A 20,064-nucleotide genomic window follows, 5' to 3' on the forward strand; every position below is an offset into this window, starting at 1 on the left:
AAACAGATCTGCAAAAAATACGGATGACGTCCGCGTGCATTCCGTATTTTGCGGAACGGAACAACCGGCCCCTGACAGAACAGTCCTATCCTTGTCCGTAATGCGGACAGTAATAGCACATGTTCTATTTTTTTGGCGGAACGGAAATACGGAAACGGAATGCACATGGAGTACCTTCCGTTCAGTGTACAGTCCGCAAAAAAACAGACACGGAAAGAAAATAAGTTCATGTGCATGAGCCCTAAGGCTACATTCACTCGACCGTATGTATTTTGCGGTCCGCAAAATGTGGATCCGCAAAAAATACGGATGACATGGGTGTTGCATCCGTTTTTTATTGAGGATCCATTGTAACAATGCCTATCCTTGTCCGCAAAATGGACAAGAATAGGACGTGCTTCATATTTTTTGCGGGGCTACGGAACGGACATACGGATGCGGACAGGACGCGGTGTGCTGTCTGCATTTTTTGCGGACCCATGGAAATGAATGGGTCTGCATCCATTCCTCAAAAAAAAACACGGAAACAAAATCCGTTAATGTGCATGTAGCCTTAGGGCTCATGCACATGAACGTATTTTCTTTTCGTGTCCACTCCGTTTTTTCTGTGCGGAACCATTAATTTCAATGGGTCCGTAAAAAAAAATGAAGTTACTGTGTGTTTCCGTATGTCCTTTCCGCAACAGAATAGAACATGTCCTATTACTGTCCGCATTACGGACAAGGATAGGACTGTTCTATTAGGGGCTGCTGTTCCGTTCCGCAAAATACGGAATGCACACGGATGTCATCCGTTGTTTTTTTTTTGCGGACCGCAAAATACATACAGTCGTGTGCAAGAGGCCTTACAAAAATTGTTATATTATAAGACTGGTTTCACACTAGGGAGCAGGAGTGCTTTGCCGAACGATGCCTGAATGCCTGCCGACCCCATTAAATATAATGAGGACCGGCAGAGATCCTGCGGCAACCCAGCAAATATGCCGAGAATCGTCCGGACTAAGGCCTCTTGCACACGACCGTATGGATTTTTCAGTATTTTTCAAACGGATCCGCAAAAAATACAGATGACGTCCATGTGCATTCAGTTTTTTGCGGAACGGAACAGCCGGCCCCTGATAGAACAGTCCTATCCTTGTCCGTAATGCCGACAATATTAGGACATGTTCTATCTTTGAGCGGAAATACGGAAATGGAAGGCACACGGAGTACCTTCTGTTTTTTTTGTGTACCCATTGAAATGAATGATTCCGTATACGGTCCGTATACGGAACGCAAAAAACAGAACGTAAACGGGGAAAAAAGACGTTCGTGTGCATGAGCCCTAAAACCGATACACGCAGCAGCATTTGTCCATCCGATTCTAGGCATATTTGCCGGGTTGCGGCCGGATACAGGGCTGCCCGTGTGCTATGCCAGCAGTTAGTAAACCTCCAGGGCGCAATGTGCGCTCCTGCCCGTCTCCCTGCTTATGCGGCCCCGTTCATACATTTCACAACCCGTACTCTGTACACCGCTGAGCTTTAAGCCTCATGCACACGACCGTTGTTGTGTTCCGTTCTGCAAAATGGGGTTCCGTGATCCGTTTCCGTTTTTGTTTCCGTGTGTCTTCCTTTATTTTTGGAGGATCACCAGACATGAAGGAAAGTAAAAAAAAAATCTAAGACAGGTTTGCCATGCCTCCGTGTTTTTTAGCGGTCCCATTGACTTGAATGGGTCCGCAAACCGTTTTCCGCGAAAATAATAGGACAGGTTATATTTCTTTGACGGACTGGAACCACGGATCACGGACGCGGATGACAAACGGGGCATTAGCCGAGTTTTCAACGGACCCATTGAAAGTCAAAGGGTCCGCAGAAAATCACGAAAAACGGCACAACGGACACGGAATAAAACAACGGTCGTGTGCATGAGGCCTAAGGCGCACAGTGAATGGTGCTCTTTAGAGAGGAAAAAATATAATAAAAACACAAAATTTAATAATAAAGTATATTAGAAAAACGTTTATTGGGGACAGCTTATTAAAATTAGATTTAACACAAAGGTTTAGTTACTCTTTAAAGGGGTCCTCTCACTTCAGTAAGTGGCATTTATCATGTAGAGAAAGTTAATACAAGCCACTTGCTAATGTATTGTTATTGTTATTATCCATTTTGCCTCCTTTGCTGTCTGGATTCATTTTTCCATCACATTACAGTATAGACTGCTCGTTTCCATGGTTACGACCACCCTGCAGTGGTGGTCGTGCTAGCACACTATAGGAAATAGCGTCAGCCTGTCTGGTGGCCAGGACCATGGGACTGCAAATTGCGGTCCCCAATGCACGGGCACCGTCTGTGTTCCCTGGGCTGACGGATGCAGACGCAGTCAACTTGAATGGGTCTGTGATCCGTCCGCACCGCAAAAAATATAGCTTCTTCAATTTTTTTTGCAGATCGAAATGCCACAGAAGTGCTCTGTAGTGCTTCCGTGGCCTTCCGCTCCGCGATAATGGGTCCGCATCTGTGATACGGTGCACACATGGCCGGTGCCCATATATTGTGGACCCGCTGTTTGTGGGACGCAACACAGGCACGGCCGGCGCACGGTCGTGTGCATGAGCCCTACAGCTCTCGGGCTACACGGCGACACTAGCAGCCAGGTTCGCTGAGTAGCGGTGATCCCATAGAAACGAATGGAATCGCCACATACATCGCACTGCTGTATTTCTTGGGATGGGTGCGGTGATCCCATTCATTTCGCTATTCAGCGAACCTGGTTGCTACAGCTGTCGCCGCGTCGCAGTCGCTGTGTCGCCGTACCGTAATACTGAAGCATAGTAGGGCCACATAGAAGTCGGCAGGAAATTCACTGATAAACCAGGCTCCGGAGGAGTAGTATCTCTGCAGAATACGGTTTGGGGACGGTTCACGCACTTGGGATGGTAAGTGGATGATGCCGGTCGGGTATATGGACTCCATGGCCACATGAGGTCGCCATGGTTATAAGGGAAAATAATAGCATTCTTAATGCAGAATGCTAAGTAAATTAGAGATGGAGGGGTTAAAAAATAATTAAACTCACCTCATCTACTTGTTCGCGCAGCCCAGCTTGTCTTCTTTTTTCTTCTTTGATGACCATGTGACGAGCGCAGTGATGTCACCAAAGGTCCTTTTCCTCCCAGGTCCTCAAAGAAGAAGAAAGAAGAGGAGCCGGGCTGCGCAAACAAGTGGATGAGGTGAGTTTAATAAAAAAAAATTACGCATTTTCCCGTGACGCACCCGTATCCTATGCGGCCCTCACATGTGACGCCTGTGTGAAAGGGGCCTTAGGGTAGGTCATCAATATGAAATTGGTAGGGGTCTAACCAGGGCCGTCTTTAATATTGATCACGCCCATTCACTTGAATGGGTCCTCAATCCTTCCGTTCCGCAGAAAGATAGAGCAAGTTCTATATTTTTGCAGTGCGGAAGCATGGAACGGAACTTCAGACGCCTCTCCCTCCCCTGCCCCCCACGTCACCAGCGGCCAGCGGGGCTCAAGAGGCAGCTGCCTGGGGCCCCAGGAGCAACCGGGCCCGGGGCAGCTGCCCCTTTTTCCCTGCGTTAAAGACGGCCCTGGGTCTAACACCCAGCACCCCTACTGATCAGCGCTGCAGCCTCCTCACAGCGCCAAACATTACATAGTGGCTATGTTTGGTATTGCAACCTAGGAACATTCACTTCAGGGTGACTGAGCTGCACATAGACCACCTGACCAAAGAATGTGACCTCACTGGCCGGGGAAGAGACCGGAGCACAGCTGATCGGTCGGGGTGCAGGGAGTCGGACCCCCACCAATGAGATATTGATCACCTATTCTGACCATAGCTCAATATTTTATCCCAGGAAAACCTCTTTTAGGGTCCATTCACGGATCCGCAAAACACGGACACCGGCCATGTGCGTTCCGCATTTTGCAGACCGCACATGGCTGGCACTTTAATAGAAATGCCTTTTCTTGTCCGTGTCTGCGGATAAGAATAGGACATGTTCTATTTTTTGCGGAACGGAAGTGCGGATGTAGAATGAAGATGCGGACAGCACACCGTGTGCTATCCGCATCTATTCCGGCCCCATTGAAAATGAATGGGTCTGGATCCATTCTAGAATGTTGTGGAACGGATCCGGATCCATTTTGCGGACGTGTGAATGGACACTAAGGGCTCGTTCACACAAACGTGTGAAGCTCGTGCTGTGGTCCGCAAATTGCGGTCCACAATGCAAGGGTACCGTCCGTGGGGCAGGCGCATGGGGATCGCAGAGCCATTCACTTGAATGGGTCCGCGATCCTTCCGTTCCGCAAAAAGATAGACCAAGTTCTATCTTTTTGCGGTGCGGAAGCATGGAACGGAACACTACGGAAGCACTCCGCAGTGTTCCGTGCTTCCGTTCCGCATCTCCAGATTTGCTGACCCATTGAAGTGAATGGGTCCGCATCCGTGAAGCGGAATGGCCACGGAACGGTGCCCGTGTATTGCGGATCCTGGTTATTCCCACCTTAGGCTACTTTCACACTTGCGTTAGGCTTGTCCTGCAGGCTGTTCTGCGCTGCGGTTATTGTCCGCCCGCCTCTCGGCATGTTTGCCGTCCTGCGGCCGGTCCCCTCTATAGTGAATGGGGCCGGAGCGGACTTCCGGCAGCGCACGCGTGCAAACGTTAGTAATATCTGATCGATGCAGATCCCACCCCTGGGACTCCTATGTAGAGAACAAGAGTCCTCCGACCTGTCAGGGGAGGCAGAGGACGAATGCCTGCAGCTATGCGCTAGCCAGCTATGGTTTCATTCGCTTGTATTGGTGCAAGAGATTTGAAGGGGTTAAACATTGGACAGATGCGCCTCTCAGACCTGGCTTATGCACATGAACAGATCTTTTTACTGCGTCCGTTCTGTTTTTTGTGTGCGAAACCATTCACTTCAATGGGTCCTCAAAAAAACGTAAATCACTCCGTTTGCATTCTGTGCCCGCATGGCCGTTCCTTGTCCTATTATTGTCGCATTACAGACAAGGATAGGACTGTTCTGTCAGGGGCCATATGTTCGGAGTGCACGCGACCGGTATCCGTGTTTTCGGTCTTGTGCATGAGCCCTTCCTCCCAGCTCCCTCTTGGCTGTAAATATAACACACATGATTATATTAAATGCTGGGAACGTACACCCATGATGACGGGGGCGATAAGAGGATGCCTCGTTATCTCAGCAAGGCCTCTTCTCATCATCCGCAGATTGGGGGGGGGGGTGTAATGAACTGTTCTGCGGCGAGGTCAGGGTGGACTCAGCAGTACCCAATATATAAGGCTGGGTTCACATCACGTTTTGTGCCTCCGTTTAGCGTATACGTTAGTGAAAAAGGATACAAAATCGCAGCGCACAACGTTCTTGTATTCTGCAAGTATACTTTTTTTTATTTTATTTTTTTTGACAGTTTTTTCCATGAATTATTAGACATTTAGATAAAATGAAGCCAGTGGTCGTTCTGTACCGCGTTTCTCATACAGCGGCCATGACGGCTCATGCAGGGTCCTAATGACTGATGACGGGTGCGTCAGCACGGTGGTTTATTCTGCAGGGAGGCACAGCGCAGGCCATGAGGAGGGAACAGAGCGGCGCCGTCTAAGGACGCCACCTCTGTATGTTTCTTCTGTTCTTGATGTTACAGTGTAGAGAATGGGATTTAAAGGGGTTGCCCAGTGGGGGGCAGAATTATTTTGAAAGGGTTCAAAGTGGTATAAAAAAAATTACGATCCACCGCTGCTCCTGTTCTGATGCTTACTGGGTCCCTGCCGGCCTCAATGCACTGGAGATGCCTGCTCAGCCAATCACTGGCAGAAGGGGGGGCGGGGCTGCTGCAAGTGAATCAAGCGATTGGCTGGGCAGGAACAGGAAGTACAGATCAACAGGGACCAGTCAGCGTCAGAACGGGAGCGGTGAGTGTCTTGCATTTGAGGCCTTTCTAAGCAGTTTCCACTCACTGGACAACCCCTTTAAAACAAGTCTCTTCATACAATGCCCCTTTCTTAGCGAAAACTGGTCCTTGTTGCACATAGTAACCAATCAGAACACAGGTGTCGTACCTTAACCTGCTCTGTGATTGGTTGATATTACTGCATCAGAAGTGATGCCGTACGGAGAAGTGACACCACCAGTATGTGTGAAAGGACCCGAAGACAAGGAGTCCTCGAAACCCACAGCACGGGACGCTGAGAGGTAGGCGTAGAGGGGAGAGAGTCCGACACTCCTCCAAAACCAATAATTTATGGAGAAAATCCCCTTTAAATGATATTTAAAGGTATAGAAAATAATAAATCCATATTAGGAGATCTATGTATTTGGATATAGTATTCCTTATGTATGTATATGATAAGGATATGTGATGTTCTATATGTTTGCAGGCTTTCAGAGGCTCCTTCGTCAGGCCGTCTAATGACTGAGGAGGACGCGCCGCGTCGCTGTTCTGTTGTGCCGGTTTCTTCAGTAGATTTGGAAGATCCATTTGTGTCCGGCACATTACATGGATAGAGAGAGATCTCTGATGCAGAATACAACTCGTTACCCACTTTGAGGAGAAGATGGGTAAGTTCATATCTTGACAATAAAATGACAAGGTCTAGCAGCCATGACTACGACTACGCTATCACAGCGCCGGACTGCTACATTGAAACTAATAATAGTGAATGTGTCGTTTTGTAACTGCACCATGGATTCCACCCTTTGTAATACTTTGGGGGAACGTGTGAAGCCCTCAGATATCCGACATGGACATGATGCAGATTGTGCCTTGGATTTCACCCTATGAATTGCAAAGAGCGAAATCCACATTGGATTTAACAATGACATTGTGACACCGACCAGCTGACAGTTGCACGTTTCCGGCCAGTGTGGCCCCTCAGCCATAGCCCCTTAGGGTACGCCCACCTAGTGTGTGTTAAGCCTCATTCACGTGTCAGTGCTCCACGGACAGCACACGTCCCCATTCATTTTAATGTGTGTATTCAGACATCAGTGTTTTAGCACGGTCCGTGTTTTCAGCGCGGATGCACGCTCTATTTTGTCCGTGTTCACAGATCGATCACGTCCATTATAGTCTATGGGTCCACGGATGCCACCCGTGTTTCACGGATCATTAGGAAGAGAGGCTTTTAAAAAAAAAATTCAGCTGTTCAGTGTCAGTGAAACACGGATGCAATGCGGACAGCAAAAAAAGGACACATGGAGCCAACACGGATCCTTCACGGACAGCTTCACGGATGCATTACCGACTACCTGCTCACGGATTTCAGCATGGACACGGATGTATAAATGAGGCTTTATACTGAGGAAAAATCCACAACAAAATCTGCACTTTACATGTGGTATTGCAAAGGGTCCTCACCGCTTATTTAAAGGGCATCTGTCAGCAGTTTTGTCCCTATGACACTGGCTGACCAGTTACATGTGCTCTCTGCAGCTGAAGGCATCCGTGTTGGTCCCATGTTCATATGTGCCCGCATTGCTGAGAAAAATGATGTTTTATTATATGCAAATGAGCCTCTAGGAGCAACGGGGGCGTTGCCATTACTCCTAGAGGCTCCGCTCTCTCTGCAACTGCCGCGCCCTCTGCACTTTGATTGACAGGACCAGGCAGTATAAATGTCATCACTGTTTGGCCCTGTCAATCACAGTGCAGAGGGCGCTGCAGTTGCAGAGGAAGCAGAGCCTCTAGGTGTAATGGTAACGCCCCCGTTGCACCTTGAGGCTCATTTGAATATATTAAACATCATATTTCTCAGCAATGCGGGGGGCACATATGAACATGGGACCAACACAGATGCCTTCAGCTGCCAAGCGCACATGTAACAGGTACAAATCTTCTGACAGATGCGCTTTAAATAGAGGAGCCATCTTACTGTACGAGGACAAACGATCGTTAGTGCGATTGTTCGTCCTCACATTTACAGGGGACGATGTGCTGATGACAAATAAGCAATTTTATGTGGCATAAAAGATGCGATCAATGACAGAAGAGCGGGTCGCTGGGCTCGTCACCCGGGGGCAGAGACCGCTCAGCCGCTCGCTGGATTTTCCCGCGTACAGTCACGGCTTAGCGCCCACGATTACATGTAGCATGTATTGTATTCTGTGAATGGAGCTGCACATGAGACATGTGATGGGAGCAATTTTCCCAAATTAACTCATTACACCTCTGAGCAGCTTTACACATTATTATCACAGCTACAATAGTGTACGATTACATCTATTATATTATATGGGGGTGGGTAGTGAGGGGCAGGTGACTTACTGTAACCCCCGTGTTTCTGGCTCGGCTGCATGTACCGTGACAGACGTGAATGTCCCGGAGCTTCTTTCCATATCACTTGTTTGTTCTCTTTCAGAATGAGCTTACTTCATGCAGAAAGCCTCGTGATCCCATTACGGGGATATTAAACCTAACGCGTTGAAATCCCCTTTCTCCTCATGTCATCCTCTTCACTTCTGTTCTATTCATCACAGTTACATCTGTTTATGGGAAAGCTGCTTGGTTAACCATATGGCGTCTCTTACACCTTTTTATACAGCAGAGGTGGAAGTGACAAAAACCCAAGGACTTAAAGGGGTTGTAGTTAGCATTTTGATGGGGACATTGTGATTGGTTACATATACTATGCCAGTTGGCGCTGGTATGGGGGCACTGGTTGGCATTTTGTGTTATGGGATCATTATAGCTGGTAATGGTATGGGAGCCCCACTGTGGCCGGCCCTGTTATCGGGCATCGTGGCTGACCCTGTTATCGGGCATCGTGGCTGGCCCTGTTATCGGGCATCGTGGCTGGCCCTGTTATCGGGCATCGTGGCTGGCCCTGTTATCGGGCATCGTGGCTGGCCCTGTTATCGGGCATCGTGGCTGGCCCTGTTATCGGGCATCGTGGCTGGCCCTGTTATCGGGCATCGTGGCTGGCCCTGTTATCGGGCATCGTGGCTGGCCCTGTTATCGGGCACTATGACCAGCCCTGTTAACGGGCAATGTTGTAGTGGCACTGTGGCCGGCCCTGTTATAGTGGCACTGTGGCCGGCCCTGTTATAGTGGCACTGTGGCCGGCCCTGTTATACGGGCACTGTGGCCGGCCCTGTTATAGTGGCACTGTGGCCGGCCCTGTTATAGTGGCACTGTGGCTGGCCCTGTTATAGTGGCACTGTGACTGGCCCTGTTGTAGTGGTACTGTGGCTGGCTCTTTTATTGGGCATTGTCACTGGCCCTGTTGTAGTGGCATTGTAGCCGACCCTGTTATCGGGCACTATGACCAGCCCTGTTATCGGGCAATGTTGTAGTGGCACTGTGGCCGGCCCTGTTATAGTGGCACTGTGGCCGGCCCTGTTATAGTGGCACTGTGGCCGGCCCTGTTATAGTGGCACTGTGGCCGGCCCTGTTATAGTGGCACTGTGGCCGGCCCTGTTATAGTGGCACTGTGACAGGCCCTGTTATAGTGGCACTGTGGCCGGCCCTGTTATAGTGGCACTGTGGCCGGCCCTGTTATAGTGGCACTGTGGCCGGCCCTGTTATAGTGGCACTGTGACAGGCCCTGTTGTAGTGGCACTGTGGCTGGCTCTTTTATTGGGCACTGTGGCCGGCCCTGTTATCGGGCACTATGACCAGCCCTGTTATCGGGCAATGTTGTAGTGGCACTGTGGCCGGCCCTGTTATAGTGGCACTGTGGCCGGCCCTGTTATAGTGGCACTGTGGCCGGCCCTGTTATAGTGGCACTGTGGCCGGCCCTGTTATAGTGGCACTGTGACTGGCCCTGTTATAGTGGCACTGTGGCCGGCCCTGTTATAGTGGCACTGTGGCCGGCCCTGTTATAGTGGCACTGTGGCCGGCCCTGTTATAGTGGCACTGTGGCCGGCCCTGTTATAGTGGCACTGTGACTGGCCCTGTTATAATGACACTGTGACTGGCCCTGTTATAGTGGCACTGTGGCCGGCCCTGTTATCGGGCACTGTGGCCGGCCCTGTTATAGTGGCACTGTGGCCGGCCCTGTTATAGTGGCACTGTGGCTGGCCCTGTTATAGTGGCACTGTGGCTGGCCCTGTTATAGTGGCACTGTGGCTGGCCCTGTTATAGTGGCACTGTGACTGGCCCTGTTATAGTGGCACTGTGGCCGGCCCTGTTATAATGACACTGTGACTGGCCCTGTTGTAGTGGCACTGTGGCTGGCTCTTTTATTGGGCACGGTGGCCGGCCCTGTTATCGGGCACTATGACCAGCCCTGTTATCGGGCAATGTTGTAGTGGCACTGTGGCCGGCCCTGTTATAGTGGCACTGTGGCCGGCCCTGTTATAGTGGCACTGTGGCCGGCCCTGTTATAGTGGCACTGTGGCCGGCCCTGTTATAGTGGCACTGTGGCCGGCCCTGTTATAGTGGCACTGTGGCCGGCCCTGTTATAGTGGCACTGTGGCCGGCCCTGTTATAGTGGCACTGTGGCCGGCCCTGTTATAGTGGCACTGTGACAGGCCCTGTTGTAGTGGCACTGTGGCCGGCCCTGTTATAGTGGCACTGTGGCCGGCCCTGTTATAGTGGCACTGTGGCCGGCCCTGTTATAGTGGCACTGTGGCCGGCCCTGTTATAGTGGCACTGTGGCCGGCCCTGTTATAGTGGCACTGTGACCGGCCCTGTTATAGTGGCACTGTGGCCGGCCCTGTTATAGTGGCACTGTGGCCGGCCCTGTTATAGTGGCACTGTGGCCGGCCCTGTTATAGTGGCACTGTGACCGGCCCTGTTATAATGACACTGTGACCGGCCCTGTTATAGTGGCACTGTGGCCGGCCCTGTTATCGGGCACTGTGGCCGGCCCTGTTATAGTGGCACTGTGGCCGGCCCTGTTATAGTGGCACTGTGGCTGGCCCTGTTATAGTGGCACTGTGGCCGGCCCTGTTATAATGACACTGTGTGGGCCCTGTTGTAGTGGCACTGTGGCTGGCTCTTTTATTGGGCACGGTGGCCGGCCCTGTTATCGGGCACTATGACCAGCCCTGTTATCGGGCAATGTTGTAGTGGCACTGTGGCCGGCCCTGTTATAGTGGCACTGTGGCCGGCCCTGTTATAGTGGCACTGTGGCCGGCCCTGTTATAGTGGCACTGTGGCCGGCCCTGTTATAGTGGCACTGTGACTGGCCCTGTTGTAGTGGCACTGTGGCTGGCCCTGTTATAGTGGCACTGTGGCCGGCCCCAGTTACATCCCTAGGCACTGGACGGGCTGTTATAAGAAGGCATTGTGGCTGGCACTGTTATAGGAGGACTGGGTTGGCTGCTGTATGAGGGCATTATGCCCGGCATTTTTACAGGACACTGGAAGGGGCACTGTGGGCAGTGACTGCGCCGTATCTCTGTCTGATGACTGTACATGAACTGTACAGAGCAGTGTACATCGGGTAGATCTATGGATAAACTTAGTCCTCCTGGTTATTCCTTGACCTGTTTTTCAGGTTCCCAGCACACATACAGATGGGGGCAGCACATCAAATCTTACAAACAAGACCTTCCTTCCTAGTGTTGGTTCACGCAAAAAGGATAGAATTATGTCATGTTGGAAATGCAGTGGTTCCCCTCCCCTCACCCACGCACCGAGCCTCCTCCACATTAGGATTCTTGTAAATATCCCACCATTGTATTTCCAATAAAGCCAAGGCAGGAGGGGGATTCCGGCCAAAACTGAGCAGAGAGCGGCTGCGACTTCTTACTGACAACAAGTATCACTTTCGACTGTGACTTCCTAATTTTTCGGTGATATTATCTAATACCTCGTGAGTATTACATTAATATACTTCCCCGTGGTCGCAGTGGTTTTATGAAGGTTACCCAGAAAGCTCTTACTTAAAAGGTGTTTTCTGAGATTTTCATACTGATGATCTATCCTCACCCCTCGGTGGGGGACTGACACCCGGGACCCCCGCCGATCAGCTGTTTAAGAAGGCATTGGCGCTCCTGTGAGCGCCGCGGCATTCTCCCTGCTCACCGAGCACAGCGCCGTACATTGTATAGTGGACGTGCTTGGTATTGCACTCACTTCATTGGGACTGAGCTGCTCTTAGGCCACGTGACCGATGAACTTGACGTCACTCGGCGTTACTGCAAGCGTCGGTGCCTTCTCGAACAGCTGATCGGCAGGGGTCCCAGGTGTCGGACCCCCACCGATCTCGGAAAACCTCTTTAAGGCACTGGAGAAGTATTATATGACTATAATAGGTCTGGATATATTCTTGATACATGTAAAGTAGCATCTGGCTGGTGCCCTAAGTCAAAAACTGCCCCGTGCAAACGTTATAGGGCATGAGCACGTACACACAAGGTGGCAGGCATCATAGTAGGCCACTTTTGGCACTGGGTTATGCCAACCAAGACGGAAGAGGAGCCCGGTGCATGTTGGTCCCCAATCCGTAACCCATGTGCTGCTTCCCTCATTGCAGCTTCTGTGGAGAAGTCCCTTACACTTTCTCAACGCCCAAGCAAAGCAGATAGCACCGACCTTGACGGGGCCGTCTCTCCCTAGGGTCCCCATGCCCGGTTGCCTGGTATGTACACGCTTATCACAGCCCCGTTACATTGCTGTCGCAGCACATGACCCCCGTTGACCGCGTCAGATAACTTTTATTTCCACGTTAAACTTCTCTGTAAGTAACATAATAACTTCCATGAATGGGATGTGGTGACTCGTCAGTGTCCGGAGCTCCACAGTCGGCCATGATAGTTGGATCTTCTCCTGACTGGGCTGGACCTTGTGTCCTGTGGGCTTCTGATGGGGCTGAGACCTGGATGTAGGAGGAAATAATTCATGACTGCACTAAACTTACAAGGAATAATCGGGAAAGAACCAAACACTTCATTATTTGCTCGAAGCTGCATTTACTTGCCGCAGTCATTTCCACTGTATTCATGGTTTCTGGGCAGTAGATCCTTTTATGCAGGACGATCTGCTGCCCGGAAACTGCGATTTTTGGTGGTGACCCAATAAACAGGCATTTGCTATCCTCACATGGGCCGATTATCTAGAAACGCGTATCGCTGATAATTCTCAGTTTGGCAATAGTTTTGTAACCTGTTTCTCTCTCCATACCCAGTGAACGTCCCATACATGAGACGCTTGGTAACTCACCGTTTGACGTTGACATATAAATGATGGGTGTTGTCTGCAGGCGGTCAATGAATGCATTGTACACTGGAAATAGAGACATAGTCAGTAAGAACTTCATCTTCTGCAGATTAGTAAGGGAAATGGAGGCTCAGTGCAGGCCAACAACAATCACATGCTACAGTAGTTATGATATCGGAGACTTATGTGATGCCAATTAGCTCTCCTCCAGAAGGAAGAAGACTGTCCCGTGGTGCCCTCTATAGGTAGCGATACCCTATAAGTCAGTGTCCGACCCGTGGTAGAGCACTGTTTCTGAGTTTTTCTGGTGCTAGACTGGGGGAGATCCCCTTGAAGCAGATTTTGGAAGATACTGATTCTCCTTGCGGAGACCTGGCGGTGTAGTTGGAGTTTTGCTCCTCAGCAGTCCTGAAGGGGTGTCTGCAGATGGGTGGCCCTAGTTTGGCTGATGTAGTCATGTCTCTAAGCTCTATTTGGGGTCAAACATTGACAAGTGATGACTGGTACCGCCTCAGGATAGGCACTCATCGTATGATTGGCGGGGATTTAACACCCTTCGACCCTACTGATCATCTGTCCTGCAGAGATTTTTGTGCACTTAAGTTGGCGCCGGAACTACACCGCGTTGCGGGTGGAGCTGGGTCATTGGAGTGAATGGGTGCAGTGTTGTAGTAACTAGCTCTGTTCACTACAGAATGGATGGAGCCATGCAGTTCTGGCGCCGGAGCTACTCTGAAACAGCTGATCCGACCCCTGCCAAACAGATACCGTTTGCCTGTCCCGAGGATGGGTCATGACAGTTCCAGTTTCCTCTTCACCTTCCATGACGGCACTTGGTGTTCATGGTCTGAGTGCCGTCATGGAGTTGCATGAAAAAGGCATTACTGGTAAGACTAATTCGGTTTTTTTGCCTTCACCCTCCATGGCGGCACTAAGACCATGAATACCGAGTGCCGCTGTAGAGGTTTTGTGAAAAAGGAATTACCGGTAAGGCTAGGGTTTTGCAGGACTGTTTGGAACGTATGAACTGGGATGTTTTTGTACAGGGGAAGCACTGGAGGGATATTGTTCAGTATTAGATTAGACTAGGTAGCCTTTTGTACGGACATAGTAATTAAAAAATGGTCATTAATATATTTCCAAATCCCTGAGAACTGAGTAAGGCTACTTTCACACTTGCGGCAGGACGGATCCGACAGGCTGTTCACCCTGTCGGATCCGTCTTTCCGCTATTTCACCGTGCCGCCGGACCGCCGCTCCGTCCCCATTGACTATAATGGGGACGGGGGCAGAGCTCCGACGCAGCACAGCAGAGCACGGCGAAAGGCCGCCGGACTAAAAGTCCTGCATGTCCGACTTTTTAGTCCTGCGGCCTCTTACCGCGAACTTCCGTACTGCGGCGGAGCTCCGCCCCCATTATAGTCAATGGGGACGGAGCGCCGGTTCGGCGGCACGGCATAATAGCGGAAGGGCGGATCCGACAGGGTGAACAGCCTGTCGGATCCGTCCTGCCGCAAGTGTGAAAGTAGCCTAAAGGTATCAGGATGGCCAACAACGATGTGCACGAGTTAAGGAATTTTTTGAAGATAATTCACGGAGTATGTGGAAGGGAGTTACGGTTGTAACTGATTATAAGGGAGAGGCGGCTTCTCCTAGTTTGGATCCTGGGCTTCCTGATTCAGTTTTTTGCACATTTTGATAGCAGCAGGGATACAGGAGGGGAGGTTGAAATGTAACTACCCCATAGGGAACATAAGAGTGAACTGGTTTATAGTGTCATTGTCACGGACGTCCCGGCGACAGTGGGTGGCAGGAGATCTGTGAGACTGGCGACACGTGGTTTGATCTGACAGGTTTTCCTTGTGGATCAATAGGCGTCTGTGTTGTTTCAGGTAATGGCCTCGCCCCTTGCCTCAGGTGTTGCTTATTTTTTAACCTTCCTTATTTATAGTTGCTTCTCCCACAATGCTGTGCGGTCTATAGCTTCTGTGCCTGTGGATTGTTAGTAGTTGGATCTCGGCTGAGCTCCAGGTGCTTCCATAGCCTCTTTGAAGTTAAAGGGGTTCTGCACTTTGTTTTAACTGATGAGCTATTCTCTGGATAGATCATCAGCTTCTGATCGGCGGGGGTCCGACACCCGGGACCCCCGCTGATCAGCTGTTTGAGAAGGCAGCGGCGCTCCAGTAGCGCCGCGGCCTTCTCACTGTTTACCGCCGGCCCACTGACGTCACGACTAGCATCAACTAGCGTGGGCGGGGCTAAGCTCTGTTCACTTGAATGGAGCTTAGCCCCGCCCACGCTAGTTGATGCTAGTCCTGACGTCAGTGGGCCGGCGGTAAACAGTGAGAAGGCCGCGGCTTTCCTTTGCCTTTTGTTTGTATTAGGCCTGAAGGAGACTCCTGTTCGTCCTTTTCGTCCCTGCCATTAGTACCAGGGTCCTATAGGGCTAGATAGGACTCTAGGTATTCCTGCGTATGAACTCACCTACCTCTGGGGTCTGTTCATACTGGTAGTCGGTGAGGATTTTGGTTAGGGTTCTCACTAGGAGGTGTCCATCTTCCTTCCCTAGTTCTCAGGCCTGATTCCCTGTCCCCCCCCCCTTCCCTCCTATGCTCGGGGTGGTGTTTTCCTCCCACACCGAAGCGTGAAGTGAGATCTTTCATGAAGGAAAATTGATGTTACCGAGGCAAGGGGGGCCGGATGGATTCCAGGGGCGCATTGCAAAATCTTGCGCTGATCAATGGGTGGGAGTTTTTTCTAATTCATTTAGTCTTTCACTTGAGTTGGTAAAAGTCCCTGAAAGTTTGAAGACTTCTACCATTACCAGTGAGACTTGTCCCGTCCCATACTAAGACCAGAATTCTGGTTGGATCGGATAGTTACCAGTTCACCCACCAACGCTTGTTACCGATGATGGGGCAGTCTAATAAGGGTCTCTGCAGGGAGAGGTTGTGCCTTCCAGGAGCCGTCTTATGTGGTAGACAAGGCTGATCTCAACCTCTGGATTCCCTCTGCATATGACACTGAAGGTAAACATGATTGTTCATATTTAAAGGGCTTCTCTTGGAATTATCATATTGATGTCCTGTCCTCTTGATAGGGCACCAGTATGTGATTGGCACAGGTCTGACTCCAGGGATCCCCGCCAATCAGTTGTTTAGAAGATTGCGGTGCTCACCACGTACAGTGCCGTCCATTTGATCGTGGCCCTGCTTTGTATCGTAGCTCAGCCCATTCACTTGTGAATGTGACTGATGAACGTGACGTCACACGACCTAGGAAGGGGCTGCTGCAATCACCGAGCATTGTGGCCTCTTCATACAGATGATCGGCGGGGGTCTCGGGAGTTGGAGCCCTGCCGATTTCATATTGATGACCTATCCCGAGGAAAGCCCCTTTAAAGAGGGAAACCAGTTCATACAATCATCTGATAACATAGATACACATAAGAAGATCGTATTGGTGAAGTCTCAGATCCTGGACCACCACTCCTGGTACTTGTCCAACCTGCCATCAAAACCAATGGGTGATGTGAGTTGGATGTATCTTCGTTTGGGATAAATTGCAGAGGATGGGAGTCTGGGGTCATGCGGCCTCCACAATCCCCCCTTTCTGGGGCTGCCTCTATACTGTTGTAGTTTTATGGGCTACTAGGACACCCCAAAGAAGAAAGTACACGAGTCCTGAATGTAACGTGCTTGGACATGGATGCTAGATGGGCCCAGCTGAGTGTAACACTGAATAACTTACCAATGAGTGTGACGCAGGTGATGGCCGTTACGGCAAACGCAGTGAGAAGTATAACATAGATGGAGATGGCGGGTATAGAGAGAGGCCTGCGCTCAGCCTCCTGGTCTGGAATGAAAATCATAGCAAATCATTGGGTTAATCAAGGTGGTGAGTGAAATGAAGGAAGTCACTGATGTAACTAATAATATACTACACAAATTTCCTAATGTACCGATATATATACATTTTAGGGTCCATTCACATGTCCGCAAATGGGTCCGCATCCGAATTGTGTGGACCTATTCATTCTCAATGAAGCACAATGGGACGCGGCTCCGCAAAGGAATAGAACATGTCCTAAGAATAGGCAGTTCTATGGGGGGTGCCGGCCGGGTGTATTGCGGATCCGCAATACACCACGGACGTGTGAATGGACCCTTAGGCCTCTTGCACACAAACGTTTTTTTTTCGTTTACCTTCCATTTTTTGCGTTCCGTATACGGAACCATTCATTTCAATGGATCTGCAAAAAAACGTACTCCGTATGCCTTTCGTTTCCGTATTTCTGTTTTTCCGTTCCGTTCAAAGATAGAACATGTCCTATTATTGTCCGCATAACGGACAAGGATAGGACTGTTCTATCAGGGGCCAGCTGTTCTGTACCGCAAAAAACGGAATGCACACGGACGTCATCCGTATTTTTTGTGGATCTGTTTTTTGCGGACCGCAAAATACTGAAAGAGCCATACGGTCGTGTGCAAGAGGCCTTAACCAGGGATTGGAGGGTAATGGGTTTCGAGCCGTCATTGGAATTGAAGGTCTTGAGCACAACTAGACTCTGCTGCCATCTAGAGGCCACTTTTGCATATAGCATTAGTTAGAATCGGCTGCTAGCCGTGCAGTCTGCCATTACCACAGGTGTATGACCTCCAGCCATGCAGTATGCCATTACCCCAGTGTATGACATGCAGGCTCTAACCATACAGTCTGCCATTACCACAGTGTATGACATGCAGGCTCTAACCATACAGTCTGCCATTACCACAGTGTATGACATGCAGGCTCTAACCATACAGTCTACCATTACCACAGTGTATAACATCCAGCCTCTAACCATACAGTCTGCCATTACCACAGGTGTATAACCTCCAGTCCCTAGCCATGCAGTCTGCCATTACCACAGGTGTAAACCATCCAGCCTCTAACCACACAGTCTGCCATTACCACAGGTGTATAACCTCCAGTCCATAGCCATGCAGTTTGCCTTTACAAACATTTGTAAAGGAATTGCTTGTTCTAAAAAGCTCACTGAATTCCAGCATGGTCCTGTAAAAAGACGCCACTGCTGCAAAGTCGGTTTGTGAAAGGTCTTGCCTCCTAGATATTTCACCTTCAACTGTATTATTGTAAAGTTGAAGCGTTTAGGATTCACGGCAACTCAGCCACGAAGAGGAGACCACGTACATTTACAGAGCGGGTTTGCGAAGACCAGAGGAGCAGGATGCATAAAAGTCGCCAATGACCTGCTGACTCCATAACTGCAGACTCCAAACCTCGTCTGGCATTAACATCAACATAAAACCTGTGCCGGGACTTCATGGCACGGATTCCCATGTCTGAGCAGCTGCATGCAAGCCTTACATCACCAAGCACAATGCCAAGCGTCGGATGAAGTGGTGTGAAGCACGCTGCTCTGTAGAGTGAGGAATCGCGCTTCTCCATCTGGCATCCTGATGGATGAGTCTGGGTTGCATGGTGACTGCATTGTGCCAGCTATAAAGTTTGGTGGAGGAGGCATAATATTGTGGGGTTGGCTTTCAGGGGTCGGCCTAGGCCGCTTAGTTCCAATGAAGGGAAATCCTAATCATTCAGTAGACCAAGACACTACGGACAATTGTATGCTTCCAACTTTGTTGGATCAGTTTCGGGAAGGCTCTCCTCTGTTCCTCTGTGCACAAAGCAATTGTCCATAAAGGCAAGGTTGGGGGAGTTTGGTTTGGAAGAACATGACTGGCCACACAGAGCCCTGACCTCAACCCATATCCAACACCTTTGGGATGAACTGGAATGGAGATTGCTTTCCAGCCCTCTCCGCCAACATCAATGTCTGACCTCACAAATCTCTTCTGGATGAATGGGCAAAAATTCCCCACAGGCGCGCTCCAAAATCTTATAGCAAGCATTTCCAGAAGAGCCAAGGGGGGGCCAACTCCATATTAATGTCTATGGATTTAGACCTTTTCTCCGTATAGTGTTTGTATTATCTGATGTAGTAGTGTTATATATGCATTTATCGGGTGTCATAATGTTATCAAACTGACCTTCCAGGACAGCCTTCACTGGCAGTGCCATATCCTGACCGGTCAGAGCACACGAGATGTTAATAAACAGGGGCACTGGGGATAAGCGGATGGATTCGAAGTCCAGAGCAGACACAGAGATGAGGAACAGTCCGGCCTGCTTTGCTGAAATTATGTCTATTCCGAACAGCAAGTCTGGGAAGCTTGATGCTATCTGCAGGGTAAAAGAAAGTAAAGCCTGTATTACACTGGCCGATCGTCGCTGGCGGTGTAATACTGCCACCGATTACCCGATGATTCTTCATTGGGCAATTGGAATCTTTCAGCAGGTTTAAAAATCATGAGCAGTAGATGCAGATACCTCCACATTCCTTAGAACAATGCTGGTCCCATAGATCCTGATATGGCTGTCCAGCTCGTGCCTACTGAAGAGCAGCTCAGTCTGGTTTACATGAAAGGCCGGGTGGAAAGGGACGTGAAGAAGTCCAACTCCTCCAAGTAGAGATGCTCTTAACTCCACCAGGGTGTCCGCTGTGCTCAGGGCTTGCATCTCCATGTGTGTCAGTGTCCTGAGGGAGATCTCACAAGTATAGTGTCCTAGAAATACAATAGTTTTTAAAACTTTACAAATACTGAATTATACTCCTCGAAATCATCAGGTGACCAACCTTGCTTCCATATACCTGTCTCCACACTGAAGTCTGGTCGGATCTGGAAGACCTTTGTGGCTGGGATGTGTATGGACTGGTTACTGAACTGCACCGAGCAGATCAGGAGATTGGCAGATGTCAGCATTTCCTGCGCCACCTCTATCTGCACTTTGCTGCATGGACCTGACCAATAAAATATAAAAAAAATGGTAACGGGAAGAAGACATTTTGTGCCATGCAGAAAGTT

General features: G+C 49.9%; 1 protein-coding gene across 1 annotated transcript in view; it reads right to left on the reverse strand.

Annotated features, from left to right (window-relative positions):
- Positions 1–12,702: 12,702 nt before the first annotated feature.
- Positions 12,703–20,064, reverse strand: part of NUP210L (nucleoporin 210 like) — a 39,533-nt gene continuing 32,171 nt past the window's right edge. Inside the window, exons 36-41 of the mRNA XM_040408965.1 lie at positions 19,851–20,000; positions 19,529–19,764; positions 19,189–19,381; positions 16,889–16,993; positions 13,142–13,267; positions 12,703–12,797 (exon numbers count right to left, since the gene is read on the reverse strand). Of these exons, the coding sequence (XP_040264899.1) occupies positions 12,703–12,797; positions 13,142–13,267; positions 16,889–16,993; positions 19,189–19,381; positions 19,529–19,764; positions 19,851–20,000 (905 nt within the window). The remainder of the gene's footprint in view (positions 12,798–13,141; positions 13,268–16,888; positions 16,994–19,188; positions 19,382–19,528; positions 19,765–19,850; positions 20,001–20,064) is intronic.

Source organism: Bufo bufo, chromosome 10 (assembly GCF_905171765.1).
Source record: "Bufo bufo chromosome 10, aBufBuf1.1, whole genome shotgun sequence".
In the NCBI taxonomy this organism is placed as follows: domain Eukaryota; kingdom Metazoa; phylum Chordata; class Amphibia; order Anura; family Bufonidae; genus Bufo; species Bufo bufo.